Below are 23,897 nucleotides of genomic sequence, written 5' to 3' on the forward strand. Positions count from 1 at the left end.
TCCTCTTGCTCAGATTCTGCACCTGAGGGAGCACAAATTCAAGTTGAGGAAAGATAGTTATAGATGTGTGGAAAATTGCCTTTAGCCAGAGGGTGGTTAACCAGAGGGTAGGAACAAACTTCCATCTGTTGTAGTGGAGGTTGACAACATAAATAAGTTCAAGGCAGAACTGGACAGGTATTTGTAGTGAACAGACGGGTGAAATGGGAAGCGTTTTTTTCACTGATGCTATATAAGCTTGCTTTCTTGCATCATAGGCTTCTACTAATGACTGTCACTGTACTAGTTATAAGTAAAGCAATAGTGATCTATACAGCATAAATGAAAGCAATATCAGACATTCAGTTACACTATTCAATCACAATATTAGCACTAGTATTGGCAAAATTATGCAAAGTGAACTTAGGTATATATTTGCACATATAATTCTGTAGTACAAAAATTTGCAAAATACATTCTCATTGATTAGGCAAAAACATGAGAATGTACAATATTTTGCCCCGAATGTTATGTGGAAATATGCTAAATGCAATGCAAATTCTGGAATTGTAGTTTCACAAGTAAACATACTTTCTGAGATTAGAGATACCCATGAATCTTGCTAAAAGCATCACTGTCATCAACAGTTAACTTTGATTGTCCCAGCAATGAAATGTTTTATTGTTCATACTTTACAGGTTATAAAGTTTTAAGATTTGCTCGAATTTGAAAGTATACAAAATTTTTAGTGAAACACAGTGCACTGACAATAAGGCTAAACAATAAAAGTTACATGCTGGAATTTAAATTGTATGTAATTAAATGAACAGAAACATATTCTATAATGTGAAAAACTGAGAAACAACTGCAAAAATAATACAGATAAATAATATCTTATTTATCTCAAGATAAAATGAGATATTATTTATCTGCAATGAGTCGCTCTTGAGATAAATATCTCAAGAGCCACTCATTGTTGTCACTACACAGTACTCACAAGGATGTGAATTTTTCAGCACTGATGCAATGAAAATGACATGAAATTCTTCAATATATGTATCATACCATGTGCCATTTCTTGTATCCACGTTTCTTCCTGAAATTAAGACAACACTTATATTTCATTATTATATCAAGAATGATTTTCAACCAGCATTCCAAAGCATGTTGTTCATAGCAATGTATTAATCTGTATTAAAGTCAAGTAATTGATATGAGCAGGTTGCTCAAACACAAGAAATATACTTCTCTAGAAACTTTTGAATGAATCTCATAGAAAATGAAATTTTGCTCTAAATATACAAAAAACACTTATCTGAACATTCATATAATGAGTCATGGGAGAGATTATGCCATGTTTCATTTTAAAGGTTTGTTACTTTCAGACTGAAGCTTTTATTGTCCTTTAACTATCAAAGGAATGCTTTAAGTTCTGTTCCATCACTATTAGCATAAAGTCACCATAAATTCAAATCATCTTAAAATCACATTTGATTAGAGTATCATTATTATTTTATACCATAACAAAACTGACAGACAATGGAAATTCACAAGAGCTGAGTCAGTTAAAAAAAATAAATAAATAACCGGATATTAAAATGAAAAAAGCTTTCATTTTTTTCAAAAGCTTACAACTAAACACTTATGAGATTATTCATAAAGTTGTTGGAAACTTTTTTAAATACATTTGAACTGACCACTACCAATTTTTTTGACATCTTTCAACACATTTGCTGCACCGTAATGCAACAGGTGGTCATTCTTAAGCAGTCGGTATATGAGCAGTGTAAAAGTAAAGACATGAAATAAACTATTCTGTCAGCAAACCGACTGAATGCTTTAATACACATATTTTTCTACTTGTGTTCAGGTTAGTTTATGTACAGAGAATAAATGTTTGATAAAATTTTGAGCTTTGTTCCGATTTACAGCTCAGCCCAAAAGCACTTTTAGCTATGAATTCTAGAATATCAGTTGTAACTATTATTTATGAATTTTCAGAACTTGAGAATTTGGAACATTTTGGCTTCTCAACATTCCAAAAATTATAACACACTGAATGCACTCACTTAAATATAGGTGGCAGCAAATGTGTTAATGAATTCCACTGTCAAACCATTGTCTTTTCAACATGGATTTGATTTTGGGGATAACAATAAATAGCCAGGGGAATATAAATTGGAAAGATGGGAGTGGGGTGGTTTCAGCCCACAATAAATAAAATAAATAAATTTTCTGTTTATACTCCGGCACGACAACCAAGTCAGTAGAGTGTACAATAAATAATCAATACAAATATTTATCGTATTTAGTAGTCACTGCCTTGAACCCCAGTGTACTCAAGGAACACGTGCTACGCACTCTCACTCCTGACCACTTGGCTACAAGCTTTTCTAAAAACTCTTTGATAGTAAGTGCTGAATGAGGTCTAGCAGTATTGTGCAAAAGGAACCAGTTCCCATTTTCTCAAATATGAGGCCTTTGTGAATTCTTTTACCCAAATGATCCAAAACGGGTGCACAGTACCCCTCATTCACTGTCTGCTGGTGGAATAAATTCCTCGTGAATAATTCCTGCACTACTAAAGAAAGTGATCATCACTTTGGTTTCTGATTTTTGAAAATTAAATATTTCTGTATCTCAGAGAGCTTTTTCATTGCCATTCTAAGCTTTGTCTCTTTGTCTGTGGATTGCATTAGAACCACCATAAGTCATAATTATTATGATAAATTGAAGAAAGGAGGACTTATTATCAAGAGCATGAATGAGCTCTTTGCATGTTTAAAGCCTGAGCTTTTGTTCATCAAACAGGGCAGAACAACCAGTGCAAATCCTCTGTTTGTCCAAATTTCTATGGCAGAATTGTACAAATCATTTCTCGGTTAAAGTGAAATTGTTCTTCCAACATTTTAGGAGTAATTTGACAATCAGACATGATCAAATCAACATGTGGCCTTTTATGAATTTTTTTATAATTGTAAAAGGTGTTCACTGTGTCTTTTGGATTTTTATAGCCATGCCAAAATCATACAAACCAGTGAAATACAGGCAAGCAAGGTAGGGCATTGTTATATCATATACTTGTTTTACCAAGTTGTAGGTTTCAGTTGAAGCTTTCCACCAAATGGAAACAAATTTCAAAAATGGAATTCAAAGTTTGCTCTTTATTTCATCACTGAACACAGACAATGCCTTGAACAACATGGCATCTCTACCACAACAGCGTGGGATAGAATTAAGATATGCAAATAATTTTGCAGAGGGCAGTTAACACATAGGTCAGCTGCCACAGCTCCTTGCATCATCGTCCTACATGTTTGAGCATTTATGCATGGACTCAGTACTGGACTTAATTCTTAACTGTCAAACCTCGTATAGTCATTTGGTGAAAAGATTTGCCCTTAAACTAACAAAAACTGGGGAATCCACATTACCTAGTCTTGTTGTATACAATTTATTTAGTATGAATCCCATGGTTTAAGTTAGTTTAAGACTGGTAGTTAGGTCAGTGCTTTCCCTTTTGAAAATGCTGCATATGCTGTGCTCATATACTTTTAAACAGCTCTCATTAAGCATTTATTTAACAAAACATGTTTGTGGAAAGTTTATATATGTATAATTATGTAGCCTGTATCATTATGTTCTCATACCGTAATTTTTAAATCTTATATAACGGTATTGTTTTATATATATTTTTTCCCTTTTCATCTGGACATTCTTTTTATGAGCAAAGCATTTTTACATTAAACAAATATCACTACAGCCAAGATACATAATTACAAGCAGCAGAAAATTTGCATTTTTAAAACTTAAGATGAATGAAGTATACTAATTCATTCTGTTGGTATTAAGCATAATGCTAATACTTTCCTGGCTAAACATTATTTCTTAAAAATTGTATACATGCAGATGATGTGTATGCCAGTGAGATCAACTCCTACTACTTGGAAGAAAAGAGAGCACTGTTTTTGAAACATGCTGGCAAGCCTTAAATGTAAAGTTCATGCTATTTACTAAACGGGTGACAAAATTTAAGGCACAAGACAATTTGCATGCATCTTTTGTAAACTGAACTAAAAATACATAGATACACACATAAATTAAGTAACTGATGCAAATGAGCATATCATTAGGATATGCATATGTTAATAGTTTAAAAAAGTGGTCTGACTTGGTCACTCAAGGTTCAACAGTACAGACATCATATGAGTGATTCACTGTAGTGGAGAGTGGACAGAAGTGGAGCAAATAGGCAGAGATACAAAATTCCTGAATATCAACTCAAATGTAATACAGTAAATCTCAGTTATCTGAAACAATTGAGACCAAGATATTTTAAACAGTTGATTTTTCCAGATATGAAATTTTAAATGCACTCTACAGTCAGTATAAAAGAGAAGTAGAAAAAAAACAAATTAATAAGAGAAAATTACAGTAATCAGCATTTATGATTTACATATACACTGGTGTTCAAAGGAAGTGCATCACCTAGGAATTTCACATTTCTAACCCTTTTTCACAATGGCATGTTACATTATTATTATTATCATCAGTTTATTTCTCTGTTGAGGAGACACCTCTGGGACGGCCATTGGCTAGAAGGGCGAGTTACATTCTAAGGTGTGAAGCAGACCCCATGAGCAAATGGTTACAAAGTCCATGGGACTTTCACCCTGAAAGGGTGAATACAGAATTTTGAAAATTTTGGCAACTTTGACATCATAGAATATTTAAAATTGACATCTTAGGTTAAAATCTATAATAGTGAGAATATATAGTTAAAAGGGATCAAAATTAAATTCAGTTTTTGAGCCGAGTGGCTGTGCACTACAGTTGCATAAGATGATAGGAGTCGGTAAAGACTTTCAATCCATAAGCTTTTTCATTACAGAGCTTTTCCGGTTCAATTTTTAGTTGACTGAGGAGTTCTACTGTGTTTGCTGGAAAAAAGTGACTTAGGCTGTCCAGCTTTTTTAAGTTGCTTTGAAGAGGATGTCTTGTTTCAGCATTCCTGGTGGCTTCTCGACAAGAGTGAAATAAGTCAATACTGTGAGCATCTAACCTTACTGTTAGCAGTTGGGCTAATGTGAAAATGTTTCTTGTGTTAATTATCTGTTTCCAGGGAGGAATACTGAGATTGGAAAGTAGGATGGCTCTAGAGATAATAAATGGGTGATTCAAGATCCTGTTCAGCCCTCAAGAGCAGTTTTCAATACTAAGGAAAGCTTTCAGGTTACTCCATGGAGCAGAGGACCAAATCTCCGAAGCACATAGTGGAATGGGAAGTATACATTTCAAGAATACTTTTTAACAAGATCTGGGTTTCTAATGCCAATTAACTCCTGTTTGACAGCCCAGAGCGCTGCAATGTTTTTGCTTTGATGTAATCAAAGTGCTCTGAGAATGTTAGTCCCTTATCCCATTTTAGGCCAAGGTCTATGTGCGATTTAACCATTAGAACTTTGCATCCACTTACCAGCATAGAGATATTGTCCCTGCTCTTTTTCTTTGTAATAGTCATCTGGGCAGATTTGCTTGGGTTTAAATGTAGCCAACACAGTTGAGGTAATGCTCAAGTTCTTTTATTGTGTTATTGGCTTGCTGATTTGTTTGTTTAACTCGTTGTAGATCTTTAGATTTGATGAAGAATTTCAGGTCATCAGAATATGTAATAAAGTTGTCTTTATGGGATCCAAAAAATGGCTCCAGAGCAGCAGCAAATAAAAGTGAGGAGAGAACGCCTCCCTGTGGAATTCCTTGCGAAATAGAGTAATGGGAAATAAAATCGTCATTACAGATTACGAGGAGTCTTTTCTTCAGAATGTTACATAAAATCTTCAGGAGATTGCCTTGTATTTTGAAGTAGAAAGATAAAATTTGTTCCAGAGCTGTTATCGAGATATTGTCAAAAGCTGCAGATATATCTAGGAAGATAATATCGAGCTCTTCCTTATTGTTGAGAGCTTTCCACATCCAAAAAAGGATCTCAAGGAGATTTGTGACAGTTGATCTTACATTAATGACTAGCATCACAAATAGAAATATAAACAAAAGACATTTATTAATAGTTAAGGCAAAGCTAAGTAATATTTGACAGGTGCTCAAAAATATTCCAAAATGAGCATTTGCAACCTTTATACAACAGTTTGGTAAACACTACAATTATGGCTGAAATGTTATCAGAAGCCCTCAAATTTGCTTCAGCTAATTCAACTAATATTTAGTTGAATTGCCTATGGCCCTGATCACAGCAGAACACCATCAAGACATTGACAAGATCAATTTCTGAAGATAATCAACTGATAGTTTGTCAACTGATATTTTACCGGGAACATTAGTTAAACTAACTGGTCTGCAATTAATTGTCATCCTTAGATCCCCTTTGTAAATTGGGGATACATTTGACATGTGCAAATGGATGGTCCCATAATTATGGCTAAGGGTTTGCTTTCTTCCTTTGCCATCTCCTTTAATACAACTGGATCATCCACCGCAGGTGCCTTTCTTATGTGCCTTTCTCATCAACAATTTCTTCTCCATTTTGCTCTCAGTTATTACAAAATCATTAGCGTTAGCATTAGTAGAGGCATTTGATGCAAGAAAGCAAGCTTATGCAGCATCAGCCAAAAAAAAAAAAAAAACCCACTTCCACTTCACCCCTCTGTTCGTTCAAAATACTTGTCCAGCTGAGCCTTAAACTTATTTAGGCTATCAACCTCCACGACTAGGGATGGAAGTCTGTTCCACCAACCAACCACCCGCTGGCTAAAGGCAAATTTCCGCACGTCTATCCTATATCTGTCTTTCCTCAATTTGAATTTATGCCCTCTCAGGTGATTATTCTGAGCTAGAGGAAGAATCCCATCAGCATTGAGCATGCTCAAACCATTCAAGGCTTTATACACATCTATCAGATCACCTCGCTGGTGCCTAGTCTCGAGACACTGTAATTTGCAAAACTTAAGCCTTTCTTCGTAAGAGCACCCCTTTGTTCCATTCACTAATCTTGTTGCCCTTCTCTGTACTCATTCCAGCAGCTCTACATCCTTCTTGAAATGAGGCCTCCAGACCAGTATACAGTACTCTAGGTGTGACCTGACCATTGCCTTATACAAGGGAATAATCACCTCCTTATCCCTGCTGGAAAAATTCCTGTATATCATTGACAATACTCCATGAGCTACTCTTGCAGCCCATCTGCACTGCTCAGAGAACTTCATATCTGCCTGCACAACCACCCCCAAGTTCCTTTCATTCTCTACCACTGTCAGTGTAGTACCACAGAGTTGATACGTTGCTCTGGGGTTGCTGTTTCCCATGGGTAGTACTTTACATTTGTCAATGTTAAACTTCATTTGCCACCTTTCAGCCCATCTGCTCAACCTTTCCAGATCCTGTTGCAGCAGAAGAGTGGTCAACTCCACCTACGAGGCAATGATTTTTTAATATTTTGTACACAGCCTGTTATGTTACAAATATTTAGCTTTTTCGGTTTTATTTTCTGTTTATGTACCACCTGAAGGCATCGGACCACCCATTAAGCACACTGTTACAGTTTGATAAACTTCTGGCATATTCCTCCCTTAAATAACTCAGGTGTGAATGTAGATGCAAAATACTCATTCAGATTCTCAGCTATCTGAGCAGGATGATCAACAGTTGAACCATCAATATCAGGTGGACCAATATGATTCATCCCCTTCCTTTTAGAGTTTATAAAAGTAAAGAAGTCCTTGATGTTTTTCTTAGCATCCTTTGCCAAAGATTTCTCGTAATCTGCCTTCTCTTGCCTAATCTCTCTTGTGACTTGATTACAAACTAGCTTACATCTGCCACAGGTTTCTGTGTTGCCTGATAATTTATATGCATCCCATGCATTTTTCTTCTCTACCACAAGTCCTTATTACTTCATCTGACATCTGTTTAGGCCCAAATTTTGAACAGTATTTCTTAATCGGTATAAAAAGCCTAACAGCTTCCATGATTAATTCCCTGAATGCTTCCCACTTAGAATTTGCTGTTGGTAACATCATCAGTTGGTCCCACTGTACAGAATTTAAAAACTGTCCGAAAACACTGTAGTCACCTTTATGAAAGCAAAAACCCCTCCTTTTTACCCCTGATGGTAATTATATCTTTAAGTAAATCCAACATCAGTACACTGTGATCACTGCCACCTAGTTTTTCCTTTATCTGCATATTCGTAATACACAAATAATTATTGCTGATACCCAAATCAAGAGCCTATTACTCTCTCTGCTTGCCTATCAAACATGCTGCTGCAGAAAACAATCATCCAATAAATCCAAAAAAGTCTTAGTAGTGTTTGAGTGACCAACCCACAAGTTCCAGTCAATATCTGGGAAGTTAAAAATCCCCCATTATAAAACAATCTGATTTACAGGCCCACTATTTCTCTATACAGTTGTTCATTGTACTCATCAGTAATTAGGCTTTTAATACACTCCTAATCTCATTTTTGCTTTCCCAGTGCTTATGTCACACCAAACTCACTCAACATTGCACTGTCCATCTATGTCAATTGGATGCACTTCCTTAGATTTTGTTTTTCTTAATTAACAGCTTAACCCCTCCTCTCCCCTGTCTCTCTCTCTCTTTTTTTTATGTGAACCCCAAACACGAGAGGTATTAGAACCTATAGTACTTAGTACCGTGCTTGGGTTGGAGGTTTAGAAGATGAAAGAAGATATTTGTTGACACTGGACTTGAACTTCTGTAGGTTGTAATTTTCAGGAAATACGTATGAAGGAAGGTTGTTCCAGAAAACGTCAGTTGAATAAATAAATGAGGAAGATGAAAAGTTGGTTCTGTAGGTTTGAAGTTGGACAGTAAATGGATGTTGGCTGGTGGCAGCACGTGTTCAGACTGTTTTGAAAGAGAGAGCGGGAATTATAGAAGCCAATTCAGAAGAACAGTGCCCATGGAAGTATCTGTAGAAGAGGCATGCAGCAGAAACAGTACGTCTATGAGAAAGCAAGTGGAGAGACTCTGTTAGAGATGAATCATTAATTAACCTAACTGCCCTCTTCTGAATGGAATCAAGAAGCCTGAGAGAGGTTTTGGGGGCACCACCCCAGATGTGGGAACAATATTCCATGGCAGGGCGGATTTGCAATTTATACAGAGTAAGCAGCTGTTTGGCAGAAAAGTAACGCCGAGAGAGAAAGAGAAAACCAAGTTTTTTAGATGCAGAGGAAGCAATATTTGTAATGTGCTTGTGACAAGACAGATTAGAAGTCAGGGTAATCCCCAAAAGAGATAAATCATTTTGCCTAGAAATCGGAGTGTCACTAAAGATAAGCATAGGAGCAGAAGAATCCTTTTTGCGAGATATAAGACAAGACTGAGTTTCAGAAGGGTTGAAATCAACTAAGTTGTCTTTATCCCACTGAAGAATTACCTGAAGATCTGCATTTAAGGAATTGGTAGCAGATTTTCGAGAAGTTGAAGCTGATTGAGCAGGACAAGGTTTCTCAAAATGGAAAGTGGAATGCAATATGCTATCATCGGCAAAACTATGGATAGGATTTCCAGTCAATGGAAGGTCATTAATATACAAGAGGAAAAGAGTGGGAGAAAGAACTGAACCTCGGGGGACACCGGCATTAATGGAGAAGTTAGAAGACAGAGAGCCATCTACCATCACCCTCAGTGAGCGATCAGAGAGAAAACTGGATAACCAATTACTAAACACAGTTGGCAAACCATAAGATGGAAGCTTGTTTAGAAGACCTTTATGCCAAACACGATCAAAAGCCTTTGAGGTGTCAAGAGCAACTACTTGTGTTTCACCGAACCTTTCCATTGAATTAGTCCATAAATGGGTAACATAAGCCAGAATATCACCAGTGGATCGACACTGACAGAATCCGTTCTGGCGATCGTTGATCAGACGGAAGGTTTCTAGGTAGTTTAAGAGTTGGCGGTTAATTGATTTCTCCATTACTTTAGAAAAAGTAGAAGTAATTGCAATGGGACGATAATTGGATGGGAGGGATTTGTCACCCTTTTTAGGAACTGGCTGCATATGAGCAAATTTCCAAGCAGAAGGAAAAACACCTTTGGAATAAGAAAGTGAAAAAAGGTGGCAAAGAACAGGAGTAAGTTCAGGAGCACAGGTTTTGAGAACAAGTGGAGAAATACCATCAGGACCTGGAGCTTTCTTAGCATCAAGATTCATCAAAATCCTTCTGATATCCTTTTGACAGAAGACCACAGGAGGCATTGAATGGAGCGTGTTGGGAATGGTGGGAAGTGTTTTACCAAGATCATCAATATACATGAGCTGGAAGAAAAATGGGATGCTAGAAGGTCAGCTTTGTCCTTGGCTGAAGTGACAACAGAACCATCTGGTTTGGACAGAGGTGGGAGCAGATATGGGCAAAAGTTGCAGCCAATAGCTTTGGCAAGAGACCAGAATGCTCAGCTACCATTAGGGCAAGAAGCAAGTTTTCTACTCTTAGCCTGTTCAAACTCTAGATTGGACTGATTAATAACTGCTTTACAATTGTTGCGAGCTTTGGTGTAAGCAGAAAATGAAACTGAAGAATTAGAAACAAGCCAATTACGATATGCAACATTCTTCTCTTGAACAGCCTTAGCACATTTATTGGAAAAGCAAGGTTTAGATAAAGGACGAGATTTTAAAGTGGAGTGTGGGATAAAGGATTCCATTCCTGGAAGAATAATTTCACTGACAAGATCTGAGCAAACATTGACATCAGAAGTTTTGAAACAGTAATCTGACCAAGGAAAAGAAGTCTCGCAGGTCATCCCATTTTGCATTCTTGTAATGCCAAACAACACGAGGTTGGGAATAGCCATGAGATAAAGGTTCCATTGGAGAAGAGGCAATCACCAAGTTGTGATCTGAAGTGCCTAAAGGACCTCTCACTTCGACTGTCTACTTAGAAGGGTTGTTTTTGAGAAAAAGATCAAGCGTGTTGGCTGTATGATTAGGATTGTCCGGTATTCTTGTAGGTAAATGAACAATCTGTGCAAGGTCATTAGTAATTGCTAAAGCCTCAGCATCTCGACCAGCTGGGTCGGTGTGACTAGAAAACGGAAGCCAGCTGGAGTTGTGAACATTAAAATCACCAAGGAAAATTACCTCACTGTTAGGAAAGTTGGACTGGAGAAAGTCAAGTTGCAAAGAGAGGAAGTTAAAGAGCTCCAAGCGATTAGTAGAGTTGGGAGAATGGTAGAGACAACAGATGAATTTGACACAATGAGGTAGAGAGATTTTAAGCCAGAGAAGATCAAAGGGAGGAGATTTCAAATTGCCAAATCTCTGACAGGGAATATCAGAACGGACATATGCACAAGTACCACCTTTGAGGTGAAAGGAATCATACAGCGAATAATTTGAGCATCTGAGATGAGCAGTAGCTGAATCAACCGATAACTGAAAGTCTGTTAGAAAAAGTACATGGGGTTTGGCAGACTGGAAGTGGAAATGGACGTCGTTGAGATTAGAATTGAGACCACGTATATTTGTGAAATGAATTAGGAAGTGCTTGGGAGGTTTAGATCTTTTTGCAGATAAGCTTGCTCTATTAGTTTGACAATTCATGGTGTATTCAATAGTAAGAAAAAGTGGGTTGGACATGCTGTATGAAGTAATGAAATTTTTGGATAGGGTGTACACTTGGTAAGAATATACCCAGATCCTTGACATAACGTGGCCTTGACAATGCTCCCCAGATACACACTACTCGGACTTCCTCCAGTCACTATCTGGCAGAGTAGAGGTAGCAAGATTATACAATAGCTGATCCGGAAGCCTCCTAGAGAGTTACCAATAGGTTCGGTCCGGTGTACTAACTGGCGGCCGGCTTGCGAACACCGTTTTAGAGCTGTACACTTGAAATGTAAGGAATATTGGATCTCGCCACGATGTTCATCATAACCTCAAAAGTCATCAATCATACTGAATGATGGAAAAGATTGGGAAGGGCTGACTGGAATTTAGCTCTAGAGACTAAACATGGGTTCCACCACTTCAAGCCTCCAATAAGCAAAGTGGTGGTATTTCACCGGTTGATGAGAGTCATCTACCACCTAGTACTGCCTGGTAACATAGAGGGGCAGCGTTCCTCCATGTGGTGTGGGCGCCACACCTCGACCCCTGCTTACTTTGGTTCACACCTGGTGGTCACCACCATGTACTTGTGCTGGAGGTTATACCCAGGATTACTAACAGTCCCACCATCATGAAGGTGCAAGCAGAGGATTTGCCTGTCACATAATGTGGACTTAATAAAATCTGGACTTCGCCTAAATTGGGTCCACTTGACTTGAGTGTCACACGAATATCAGTTCCATCAGCGTTTTAGAATCCCAGGTAGCAAGTACAGCTTGTCTGGCATATCTGAAAGAATGTCTGTGACAACCTCAAGGACCTAATTCTTTTCTTTTCTATTCTTTCTGTACATGCTGTACTCTCCAAATTCCAATTCTGCATTCCTTATATCTGTGTGACAACACGTCTCTGATATCCCGACAATATCTGCCTTTGATGTCCTGACCAGCACCTCAAATTCATTAAATTTCTTTTCTATACTTCTAGCATTGGTGTACATGCACCTATTCTTGTTTCTAGTTACCCCAATACAGCCTATGTATTTATTTGTTTTATGATGATTCCCACCAGTCCCTGAAACCCCCAGCACCCCGACCTCCTGGCCATTGCTCATTCTAATAGATGCAGTGCAAGGATCACCTTCACCTCTGCCAGTGGCTATGCTTAATCTTTTAGTCTGTGAATCCCCCCAAGCTAGCAGTTTCCCAACCCACCTAACGCTGCCTCGATAGCATCAGCAAACACTCTTGCACCCCTTCCATTTAAGTGTATCCCATCCCTGCAGAAACACTCTCTCCTGTTAATAAGCACAGATCATGCTGAAAAAAATTCTACCCCGTGATCCTTCCAGGGCCAAATTGATTGACAAGGCTCTCATCATATAATCCCTCCTATCGTGTCTGGGCAGAATTGCAGACACTTTCAAATTTAACCCTAACTCATGACTTTTTTTCAACATTGACCTGTACTTGTTAAGTAAATCTGCAGTTCTCCCACACTTAATGTCATTAGTGCCAATGAGTACAACGATACTATAATTTTTAGTGTTTTCCACCAACCATGGAATAAAACGAAAGACGAAAAACCCAAATTTTTAAAATATTTAATATTTACAATAAATGATTTACAAACAAAATATTACTGATAGTAATTTTAAAATAAAATAAAACAACTGTGATATACAGGATAATAATAAAATGCCGAATTTAAAATGCAATAAAATATACTGGGTTAAAAGCGCTAAAATACTAACTGAAGCTTTCAAAGGCTTCTGCCTTCTTTCTCAACAGTGTAATTTCTGTTCTGCGGTGCATCATTAAATACCAGCAGGTTCACGGTGCATCTCACGTGAACGTGTACTGTTCCCGTCAGAACCGGAAGTGGCTCGGGAGCATTTCAGGCAAAAACGTTCATCCCCTCCAAGGGGCACACGCATTCATCCCCTCTTTGAGGCGGTAATCCTTGGAGGGGATGAACGTTCATCCCCTCCAAGGGGCACACGCATTCATCCCCTCTTTGAGGCGGTAATCCTTGGAGGGGATGAACGTTTTTGCCTGAAATGCTCCCGAGCCACTTCCGGTTCTGACGGGAACAGTACACGTTCACGTGAGATGCACCGTGAACCTGCTGGTATTTAATGATGCACCGCAGAACAGAAATTACACTGTTGAGAAAGAAGGCAGAAGCCTTTGAAAGCTTCAGTTAGTATTTTAGCGCTTTTAACCCAGTATATTTTATTGCATTTTAAATTCGGCATTTTATTATTATCCTGTATATCACAGTTGTTTTATTTTATTTTAAAATTACTATCAGTAATATTTTGTTTGTAAATCATTTATTGTAAATATTAAATATTTTAAAAATTTGGGTTTTTCGTCTTTCGTTTTATTCCATGGTTGGTGGAAAACACTAAAAATTATAGTATGAGTATACCCAACCCCAGAGGCCTATTTGAAGAGTACAACGATATCACCCTTTGTGCCCTTAAGAGATGGTATCTGTTGTACAACATCAACGTTTGCCCCTGGTCCTATTCCAACTATCTTTTTTACACAATATATTACCCATCTCCCTGACAATAGAGTCACCGACAATAACTCCTATGGGACCAGTACATTCTGCCCTGGAGATTGCCACTGTATTGTCTGATGCACAAGAGTGAGCTCTGGCATTGAGTTGGGCAGCTGAGAGCTTGATGTGCCCCTCATATTAAAATTTCTTCAAGGGCATCTACCCTATACGCTACACCTCAAGCTCTCAATATAGTTTTGAACTTGACAGATCCATGTGAAGGCACAATAAAATGAGATGTGACTAAGAAAGATATTACTGAATCCCTGAGCTGCAAACATTCTGCAATTCAACCAAGCTGTACAGCTATGATATGTTATATACCTTGACTTGACTGGGGAATCAAGGAACAGGGAAATACCACTGAACGCAGGTCTCTGTACTTGATTTTCTGGCTGACTGCAAACAGCTACATCAATAGCATTAGCCTGCAAAATCTAATGCTATTGATGTAGCATTTTATTCTTGTGTGTAGAAGTAAATAACATTGCTAAGCATATTATAGTGCAGTAAAGAATAATGAAGTAATTATATACTTGCTTCATTTGATAAAGAAAAAAAAAAAAATTTGCAGTTAAACAAATCTACAAAAGTGGTATAACCCAGTTGAAGTTTCAATTTACGTTAAAAAAAAAAAAAAAGTGTGGTAATGGTAAGGAGTAATACAAAGATTGAGAAAAAAAAAAAAAATTGCTACTTTTGTTTTCTGAATTTATAAAAGCTGGACACATTCACTCACTTTTAATTGTGATGTGCTGTTGTCTACATCTCCTTGTTTTTGAAGTGTTTCTTTCTGAATATCTGAAAGTGTATTCCGTAACTGCTGGAGAATAAGTTCCTTATTGCTGAATGTGTGTATCAAACTGTTATAAGACTGAGCTAAAAAAAAAAAAAAAAAAAAAAACTAATTAGCAAAATCAACAGGTAAACTTCACTGTCATTTAAGAATTAAGCATAATCAACAACCTTTTGTACTTTAATTTATCATCAGCACAAAGAGAGTATATTCTTTAGGTACTGCCATAGCTCCAAAATCCCTCCGCTTCCAAAGGAATTTGCATTTTTTTTTTATGAATGCTATTTACCTGTTTACTTTGACTGCTATAAGCTTTTCCACCAAAACATAAAATATCACATAAATATAACAAGTTTGAAATACTACTTAAAAATACTGTGGATGAGGAAATAACTGTTTATAAATCAAATCTGTAAATAGTAATCAATATAGGCAAAACAATTATTAAGATTAAAAAAGGAATGTACTCATAGTCGAAGCTGTAGGCAAAATAGACTATCCAAACCATTTTCTAAAAAGAAAATGAAAATTTTAAATACTCTGCAGTTTTTTTAAAAATTTGTTTCTTCTTTAAATCTTCTTGATCCACATCACTGGCATACAAAATTTGATAACACTTGCACATGTTTTTCTCTGTCATTATTTCAAAATGATGTGCCCCTCAGATTAAACATTTTAAAGCCTTCTGTTGATCTCAATTACTAGAATTCCAGTTATTGTGGCAATCTTGCACTACTTTTCTTTTGGAACTCATTATCAAGTCTATGGAAGGAACGAAGGAAGGAAGGAAGGGAGGGAGGGAGGGAGGGGGGTGCAAATTTGAATATCAGTGAAAAGTGTAGAGTCTGCAATGCATTATAAAAATTGTTTACTTTTAAGTATGCAAAATGTAATCATAAAAATCTTGCTTAAAACTTAAATTAGCATTAGTAGAGGCATTTGATGCAAGAAAGCAAGCTTATGCAGCATCAGCCAAAAAAAAAAAAATAAATAAATAAATAAAAAATAACCACTTCCATTTCACCCCTCTGTTCATTCGAAATACCTGTCCAGCTGAGCCTTAAACTTATTTAGGCTATCAACTTCCATGACAAGGGATGGAAGTCTGTTCCACCAACCAACCACCCGCTGGCTAAAGGCAAATTTCCTCACATCTATCCTACATCTGTCTTTCCTCAATTTCAATTTATGCCCTCTCATGTGATTTTTCTGAGCAAGAGGTAGAATCCCATCAGCATTGAGCATGCTCAAACCATTCAAGGCTTTATACACAACTATCAGATCACCTCGCCGGTGCCTGGTCTACAGACACTGTAATTTGCAAAACTTAAGCCTTTCTTCGTAAGAGCACCCCTTTGTTCGATTCACTAATCTTGTTGCCCTTCTCTGTACTCGTTCCAGCATCCCTACATCCTTCTTGAAATGAGGCCTCCAGACCTGTATACAGTACTCTAGGTGTGGCCTGACCATTGCCTTATACAAGGGAATAATCACCTCCTTATCCCTGCTAGAAAAATTCCTATATATCATCGACAATACACCATGAGCTACTCTTACAGCCCGTCTGCACTGCTCAGAAAACTTCATATCTGCCTGCACAACCACCCCAAAGGTCCCTTTCATTCTCTACCACTGTCAGTGTAGTACCACAGAATTGATACGGTGCTCTGGGGTTGCTGTTTCCCATATGTAGTACTTTACATTTGTCAATGTTAAACTTCATTTGCCACCTCTCAGCCCATCTGCTCAGCCTTTCCAGATCCTGTTGCAGTAGCATAGTGTCAGTAGTGTCCTTGACAACCCTGCCAACCTTCATATCGTCTGCAAACTTGGACATTAAGCTTGATATACCATCATCAATATCATTTATAAATACAGAAAACAATAATGGATCCAATACTGAACCCTGAGGGACTCCACTAATAACATTAGTCCACGATGAGCAGCATCCATTGATTACCACTGTGTCTTCTCCCCCTCAACCACCCCTTTATCCATAGCAGCAATTTGCCTCCAATGCCACACTGCTCCAATTTGTGCAGCAGTCTTCCATGTGCAACACTATCAAAAGCCTTTCTACGATTCAAGTATATAATATCAAGTTATTCCCTGCATCCAGTTCTTTTGTGACTGCATCATAGTATCCAATCAAATTGGTCAGGCAAGACTCCCCTTAACAAAACCATGCTGTGTCTGAGCTAAAACTGAAGTCTTGTTTAGATGATCCTGCAGTGCTTCTTTAACCAGTGCCTCCATTAATTTTCCGGGAACAGAAGTTAAACTAACAGGTCTATAATTACTTGTGTTGCCTTCTGATCCTCCTTTGTGAATTGGGGTCACATTTGCACATCTCCAGTCCATGGGTACTTACCCTGAGTCCAAGGAAGCTCTCATAATTATGGCTAACGGTTTGCTTACTTCCTTTGCTGCCTCCTTTAATATAACTGGATAGATCCCATCCACCCCAGGTGCCTGTCTTGTATTTATCTTCAACAATTTCTCCTCCTCTTTACTCTCAGTTATTACAAGATTCTCTAGCTTACTGCCAGAGTTGAATACACCTCTGGCATTCCCCTCGCTGAATAACTCCTCATGTGTGAATGTCGATGCAAAATATTCATTTAGTTTGTTAGCTACCTGAGCAGGATCATCAACAGTTGACCCATCAATATCAAGTGGACCAATCTGATTCATCCCCTTCCTTCTAGAGTTTACATAAGTAAAGAACTCTTTGCTGTTTTTCTTTGCATCCCTTGCCAGAGATTTCTCGTAATCTGCCTTCGTCTGCCTAACCTCCTTTGTAACTTGGTTACAGATAAACTTGTATCTATCATAGGCTTCTTTGTCACGTGTTAATTTGTATGTATCCCATGCATTTTTCTTCTCTGCCATATGTCTCATTAGTTCATCTGACATCCACTTAGGCCTAACCCTTACACAATATTTCTTAGTTGGTACGTAAAGCCTAGTAGCTTCCAAGATAAGTTCTTTGAATGCTTTCCATTTTGAATTTGCTGTTGGTAACATCATCAGTTGGTCCCACTGTATAGAATTTAAATACTGTCTCAGTCCATCGTAGTCGCCTTTACGAAAGCAATACCCCTTCACTTTACCCCTAATGGTAGTTACCTCTTTGAGTAAATCCCACTTCAGCACACTGTGATCACATTTACCTGCAGATTCTTAATGCATGAAGAATCACTACTGATAATCAAATCAAGAGTATTACTCCCTCTATTTGCCTCCCGAACATGCTGATATAGAAAACAATCATCCAATAAATCGACAAAACCTTGCTAGTGTGTGAGTGACCAGCCCCCAAATTCCAGTCAATATCTGGGAAATTAAAATCCCCCATTATAAGACTCTCTGATTTACTGGCCCACTCTATTTCCCTGTACAATTTCTTATTATACTCATCAGAGTCATTAGCCCTATAGCACACTCCTACTCTCAATTTTGATCTCCCAATGCTTATGTCACACCAAACTGACTCGACACTGCACTGTCCGGCAATGTCGACTGGCTTCACTTCCTTGGATTTTATGTATTTCTTAACTAATAGCATAACCCCTCCTCCCTTCCTATCCTGTCTATCCCTTCTGTAGACATTGTACTCCCCAAATTCCAGTTCTGCATTCCTTATATCTGTGTGATGCCATGTCTCTGAAATCCCCACAATATCTGCCTTTGATGTTTTGAGCAATACCTCAAATTCATCAAATTTATTTACTAAACTCCTAGCATTGGTGTATACGCAAGTATACATGAACCTGTTCTTTTTCTTAGCTACCCTAACACAACCCATGTGTCTTCTTGTACCCCAAGTACAAGTAGACACATTAAATGGAAGTGAAATCCTCCTCCTTCAAAGTCAAAATGAGAAATGAACATTCAAACAATTTTACTATCTGAGACGATGCTATGAGAATAGACAAGAGATTGTTAGCAAATTATAAGGACAATCAAGCATAAGTAATTAATATATAGCAATTTAACTATTTAAGTTAAAATCACTAAGAGGAACTGAATTAGTAACCAATGGAAAGAATTATGTTGCTTAACCAAAACTTACTAGATACGTTTACTGAACCTACTGAGGGCAATGTATTAAATTAAATTGATTGTGCTATGTGTTTTCATGCTGTGCTTGCCACTACATGTGACAAGCATAGCATGAAAACAATCTTTCTGTAAAAATTCTCGCTCAAGGTACTTTCAACATTCTTAAAATAAAGCTTTTGATACTGTTGCACATAAAAGATTGCTGTACAAATTGAAATAGTGTGGCATAAAAGTTACTGCTATGGATAAAGTGATGGTTCAGTGGCAAAGACAGAAGATGGTTATAAATGGGCACTACTCTTCTTGGACTAATGTTATTAGTAGAGTTCTCAGTGTTATCAGAGCAATCCTCATTGCTGCCCCCTCCTTAAATGTTTACGGTATTTATTAACAACACTGAAGAAGGTATATCAAGCTTATTGTCTAAGTTTGCAGATTATACAAAAGTTGAAAGAGTGGTTAATGACAAGAATCAAGGCATGTTACTGCAGCAAGACCTATAATAAGTTAGGCAGATGGACTGAGAAGTGGCAATTGAGGATTTCTCATTGCAGTACCTTGTAGTACCTTGCATTGTAGTACCTTGCATTGGTAAATGCAAGGTACTACACATTGGCAGCAGCAGCAATAATTGCAGAATAACATAATAATTAGGTGGTAACACACTCGAGGCAGTGGAAGGTGAAAGAAGCCTAGGGATAATGTGCAGTCCAATGTGAGGTTCTCTGAACAGTGAAGACAGGCTGCCAGAACAGCTCATGGGATTCTGTCAATGATATACAAGAATTTTTTTCAGCAGGGACAAAAAGGTGATCATCCTATTGTACAAGGCAATATATTACATATGCAGTTTATTGCATTATACAAAGGGTCTTGAATAAATCTTGAATTCTCCTTTAAGAGAAAGATATGGATCTCAGAGTGGGTGCAGTAAAGGGCAACTAGATTAGTCAAGAACATCTTGTTGCCCTTCTCTTTATTCGTTCTAGCAACTCTACAGCCTTCCTAAAATGAGGCCTCCAGTACTGAGCACAGATCTGGAGGCATCATTTTCGGAAAGATGTAGAGCTACTAGAACAAGTACAGAGAAGGGCATCAAGATTGGTGAGAGGAACAAAAGGGTGCTCTTACGAAGAAAGGCTTAAGTTCTGCAAGTTTCAGCATCTGGATACTAGGAACCTGCAAGGTGATCTGATTGAGGTGTATAAGGCCTTGAATGGGTTGAGCAGACTCAATTCTTACAGGATACTTCTGCTTGCTCAGATTAAGAACCTGGGAGGGCATAGATTCAAGCTGAGGAAAGACAGCTGTGGAATAGATGTGCAGAATTTTGCCTTTAGCCAGCGGGTAGTTCACTGCTGGAACAGACTTCCATCTGTTGTTGTGGAAGTTGATTGCTTAAATTAATTTAATACTGAACTAGACTAGGTTTAGGCATGTTATTAGAGATGGGATGGACAGATGAAGTTAGTATTTTTTTTTTGGCTGTCGTTGTATAAGCTTGCTTCCTTGCATCATCTGCTAGTACTATGACAACTGATAATAAACATAGTCATAGAAATATATGCACATGAATAATTTTTGAAATTTTATTCCTTGAACAGCAAAAGATCACTTATATTATTCCATTTAAGTTTTATAAACTTAAATATAAGTCACTAATAGTATCTAATAAACGGTAAACTTCCATTACTGCTTTCAAAGGGATGGGCTTCAAAAAAAGCACTACTTTTTGCTTTGGTAGATAACTTAAGGAAGAATTAGATGTAGTATTAGAGATGGGTAGCGATTTTTTTCATTTTTTTCTGCAGTGTTTATGAAACAAAGACATATTAAATTAGAATATGTACATAATGGAGCCAAATGTTTCATGGTATTGCTTTTACCACTTCTTCAGTGACAGCCGTCTTTGCAATATCACTGTCAACAAAGGATTACTTTGCAACAAGTTCTTGTGGCTGAAGTGATTTTTTGTGATGGTGATATTGCAAAAACAGCTGTCACTGAAGAAGTGGTAAAATAACACCATGAAATGTTTGGTTCCATTTTGTACGTATTTCCAATTTGGAAATAAACACAATAAGTACTCAGAACCTACCAACGTAGATTCTGAGTGCTTTATTATCTTCAAACAATACAGTTTACCTATGCATCATGCTATTCAAGGAATAACTTAGATAACATATAGCATGGTTTGAAAGGATTAACTGAGTTATTATGAGGTTGTTACAAAAGAAATGGATTGTATAAATTGGAACAGTGTGCCACTGGCGCGAAAGTACTTTGGGAAATAAAAGGTTTGTTAAATGATAAGAGAAAATGGGTGGCCTCAAATGTAGTTAAACAGGGTCCCTTATTTTTGATATTTGTTAATGATACTGATGAAAACATAGTACTGTATAATGATGATTAAAAGTTTGTAAGGGTGTGGTAAATCTTGGTCCTTGAGGTTGTCACAGACATTCTCTTAGATATGCCAGACAAGCTGTACTTGCTACCTAGGAGTCTAAAATGCTGATGGAACTGATATTTGGGTGACATTCAAGTCAAGCGGACCCAAATCCTCTGCTTGCACCTTCACGATGGTGGGACTATTAGTAACCCTGGGTATAACATCCATGCACATGCACACTTTGGGTGACCACCCAGGTGTGAATCAACGTAAGCAGGAGTCGAGGTATGGCACCCACACCACATGGAGGAATGCCACCCCTCTGTGTTACCAGGCAAGTGTAGGTGGTAGATGACTCTCATCAACCGGTGAAATACCACCACTTTGCTTATTGGAGGCTTGAAGTGGAGGAACCCATGTTTAGTCTCCAGAGCTAAGTTCCAGTCAACCCTTCCCCATCTCTTCCATCATGCAGTATGATTGATGACTTTTGAGCTTATGATGAACATCACGGCGAGATCCAATCTTCTTTACATTTCGAGGGTACAGCTCTAAAACGATATTCGAAGGACAGCCGCCAGTTAGTACACTGGACCGAACCTATAAGTAACTCTTTAGGAGGCTTCCGGATCAGTTAGTGTATAATCTTGCTACCTCTACTCTACCAGATAGTGAGTGGAGGGAGTCACTGGACCGAACCTATAAGTAACTCTTTAGGAGGCTTCCGGATCAGTTAGTGTATAATCTTGCTACCTCTACTCTACCAGATAGTGAGTGGAGGGAGTCCAAGTCATGTGTATGCAGGGGGGTATTATCAAGGCCACGTTATGTCAAGGATCTGGGTATATTCTTACCATGTGTATGCCATACCCAAAGATTTCATTACTTCATACAGCACGTCCCACCCACTTTTTCTTACTATTGAATGCACCATGAATTGTCAAACTAATAGAGCAAGCTTATCTGTGAAAAGATCTAAACCTCCCAAGCACTTCCTAATTCATTTCACAAATATACGTGGTCTCAATTCTAATCTCAACACGTCCATTTCAACTTCCAGTCTGCCAAACCCCATGTACTTTTTCTGACAGAATCTCAGTTATCGGCTGATTCAACTACTGCTCATTTCAGATGCCCAAATTATTCACAGTACGATTCCTTTTGCCTCAAAGGTGGTACTTGTGCATATGTCCGTTCCGACATTCCCTGTCAGAGACTTGGTAATTTGGAATCTCTCTACCTCATTGTGTAAAATTCATCTATTGTCTCTACCGTTATCCCAACTCTACTAATCACTTGGAGCTCTTTAACTTCCTCTCTTTGCAACTTGACTTTCTCCAGTCCAACTTTTCTAACAGTGAGGTAATTTTCCTTGGTGATTTTAATGTTCACAACTCCAGCTGGCTTCCGTTTTCTAGTCACACCAACCCAGCTGGTCGAGATGCTGAGGCTTTTGCAATTACTAATGACCTTGCACAGATTGTTCATTTACCTATGAGAATACCGGACAATCCCCATGCAACCAACATGCTTGATCTTTTTCTTACAAACAGTCCTTCTAAGTACATGGTCGAAGTGAGTGATTGTCTCTTCTCCCATGGAGCCTTTATTTCATGGCTATTCCCAACCTCATATTATCTGGCATTACAAGAATGCAAAATGTGATGACCTGCGAGATTTCTTGAACTACCTATAAACCTTCCATCTGATCAATGATCACCAGTATGGATTCCGTCAGTGTTGATTCACTGGTGATATTCTGGCTTATGTTACCCATTTATGGACAAATTCAATTGAAAAGTTTGGGGAAACACAAGCAGTTGCCCTTGACATTTCAAAGGCTTTCGATCATGTTTGGCATAAAGGTCTCCTAAACAAGCTTCCATCTTATGGTTTGCCAACTGTTTTTAAAATTAGTTATCCAGTTTTCTCTCTGATTGCTCACTGAGGGTGATGGTAGATGGCTCTCTGTCTTCTAACTTCTCCACTAATGCTGGTGCCCCCCCCCAAGGTTCAGTTCTTTCCCCTACTCTTTTCCTCTTATATATTAATGACCTTCTTTCATTGACTGGAAATCTTATTCATAGTTTTGCAGATGATAGTATGTTGCATTCTACTTTCCGTTTTGAGAAACCTTGCCCTGCTGAATCAGCTTCAACTTCTCGAAAATCTGCTACCAGTTCCTTAAATGCCGATCTCCAGGTAATTCTCCAGTGGGGCAAAGACAACTTAGTTGATTTAAATCCTTCTAAAACTCAGTCTTGTCTTATATCTCACAAAAAGGATTCTTCTGCTCCTATGCTTATCTTTGGTGACACTCCAATTTCTAGGCCAAATGATATATCTGTTTTGGGGATTTCCCCCACTTCTAATCTCTCTTGGCACAAGCACATTACAAATATTGCTTCCTCTGCATCTAAAAATCTTGGTTTTCTCTTTCGCTCTTGGCGTTACTGTCTTCCAAACAGCTGTTCACTCTATACAAATCGCAA

At 38.0% G+C, this 23,897-nt stretch overlaps 1 protein-coding gene across 1 annotated transcript in view; it reads right to left on the reverse strand.

Annotated features, from left to right (window-relative positions):
- Window positions 1-23,897, reverse strand: part of Dap160 (dynamin associated protein 160) — a 531,520-nt gene that overhangs the window by 236,760 nt on the left and 270,863 nt on the right. Inside the window, exon 15 of the mRNA XM_090381606.1 lies at window positions 14,892-15,031. Coding sequence (XP_090237732.1) covers window positions 14,892-15,031 — 140 coding nt within the window. The remainder of the gene's footprint in view (window positions 1-14,891; window positions 15,032-23,897) is intronic.

This window comes from Mastigoproctus giganteus, chromosome 9 (genome assembly GCF_048544385.1).
Source record: "Mastigoproctus giganteus isolate SK-2022 chromosome 9, ASM4854438v1, whole genome shotgun sequence".
NCBI lineage: Eukaryota > Metazoa > Arthropoda > Arachnida > Uropygi > Thelyphonidae > Mastigoproctus > Mastigoproctus giganteus.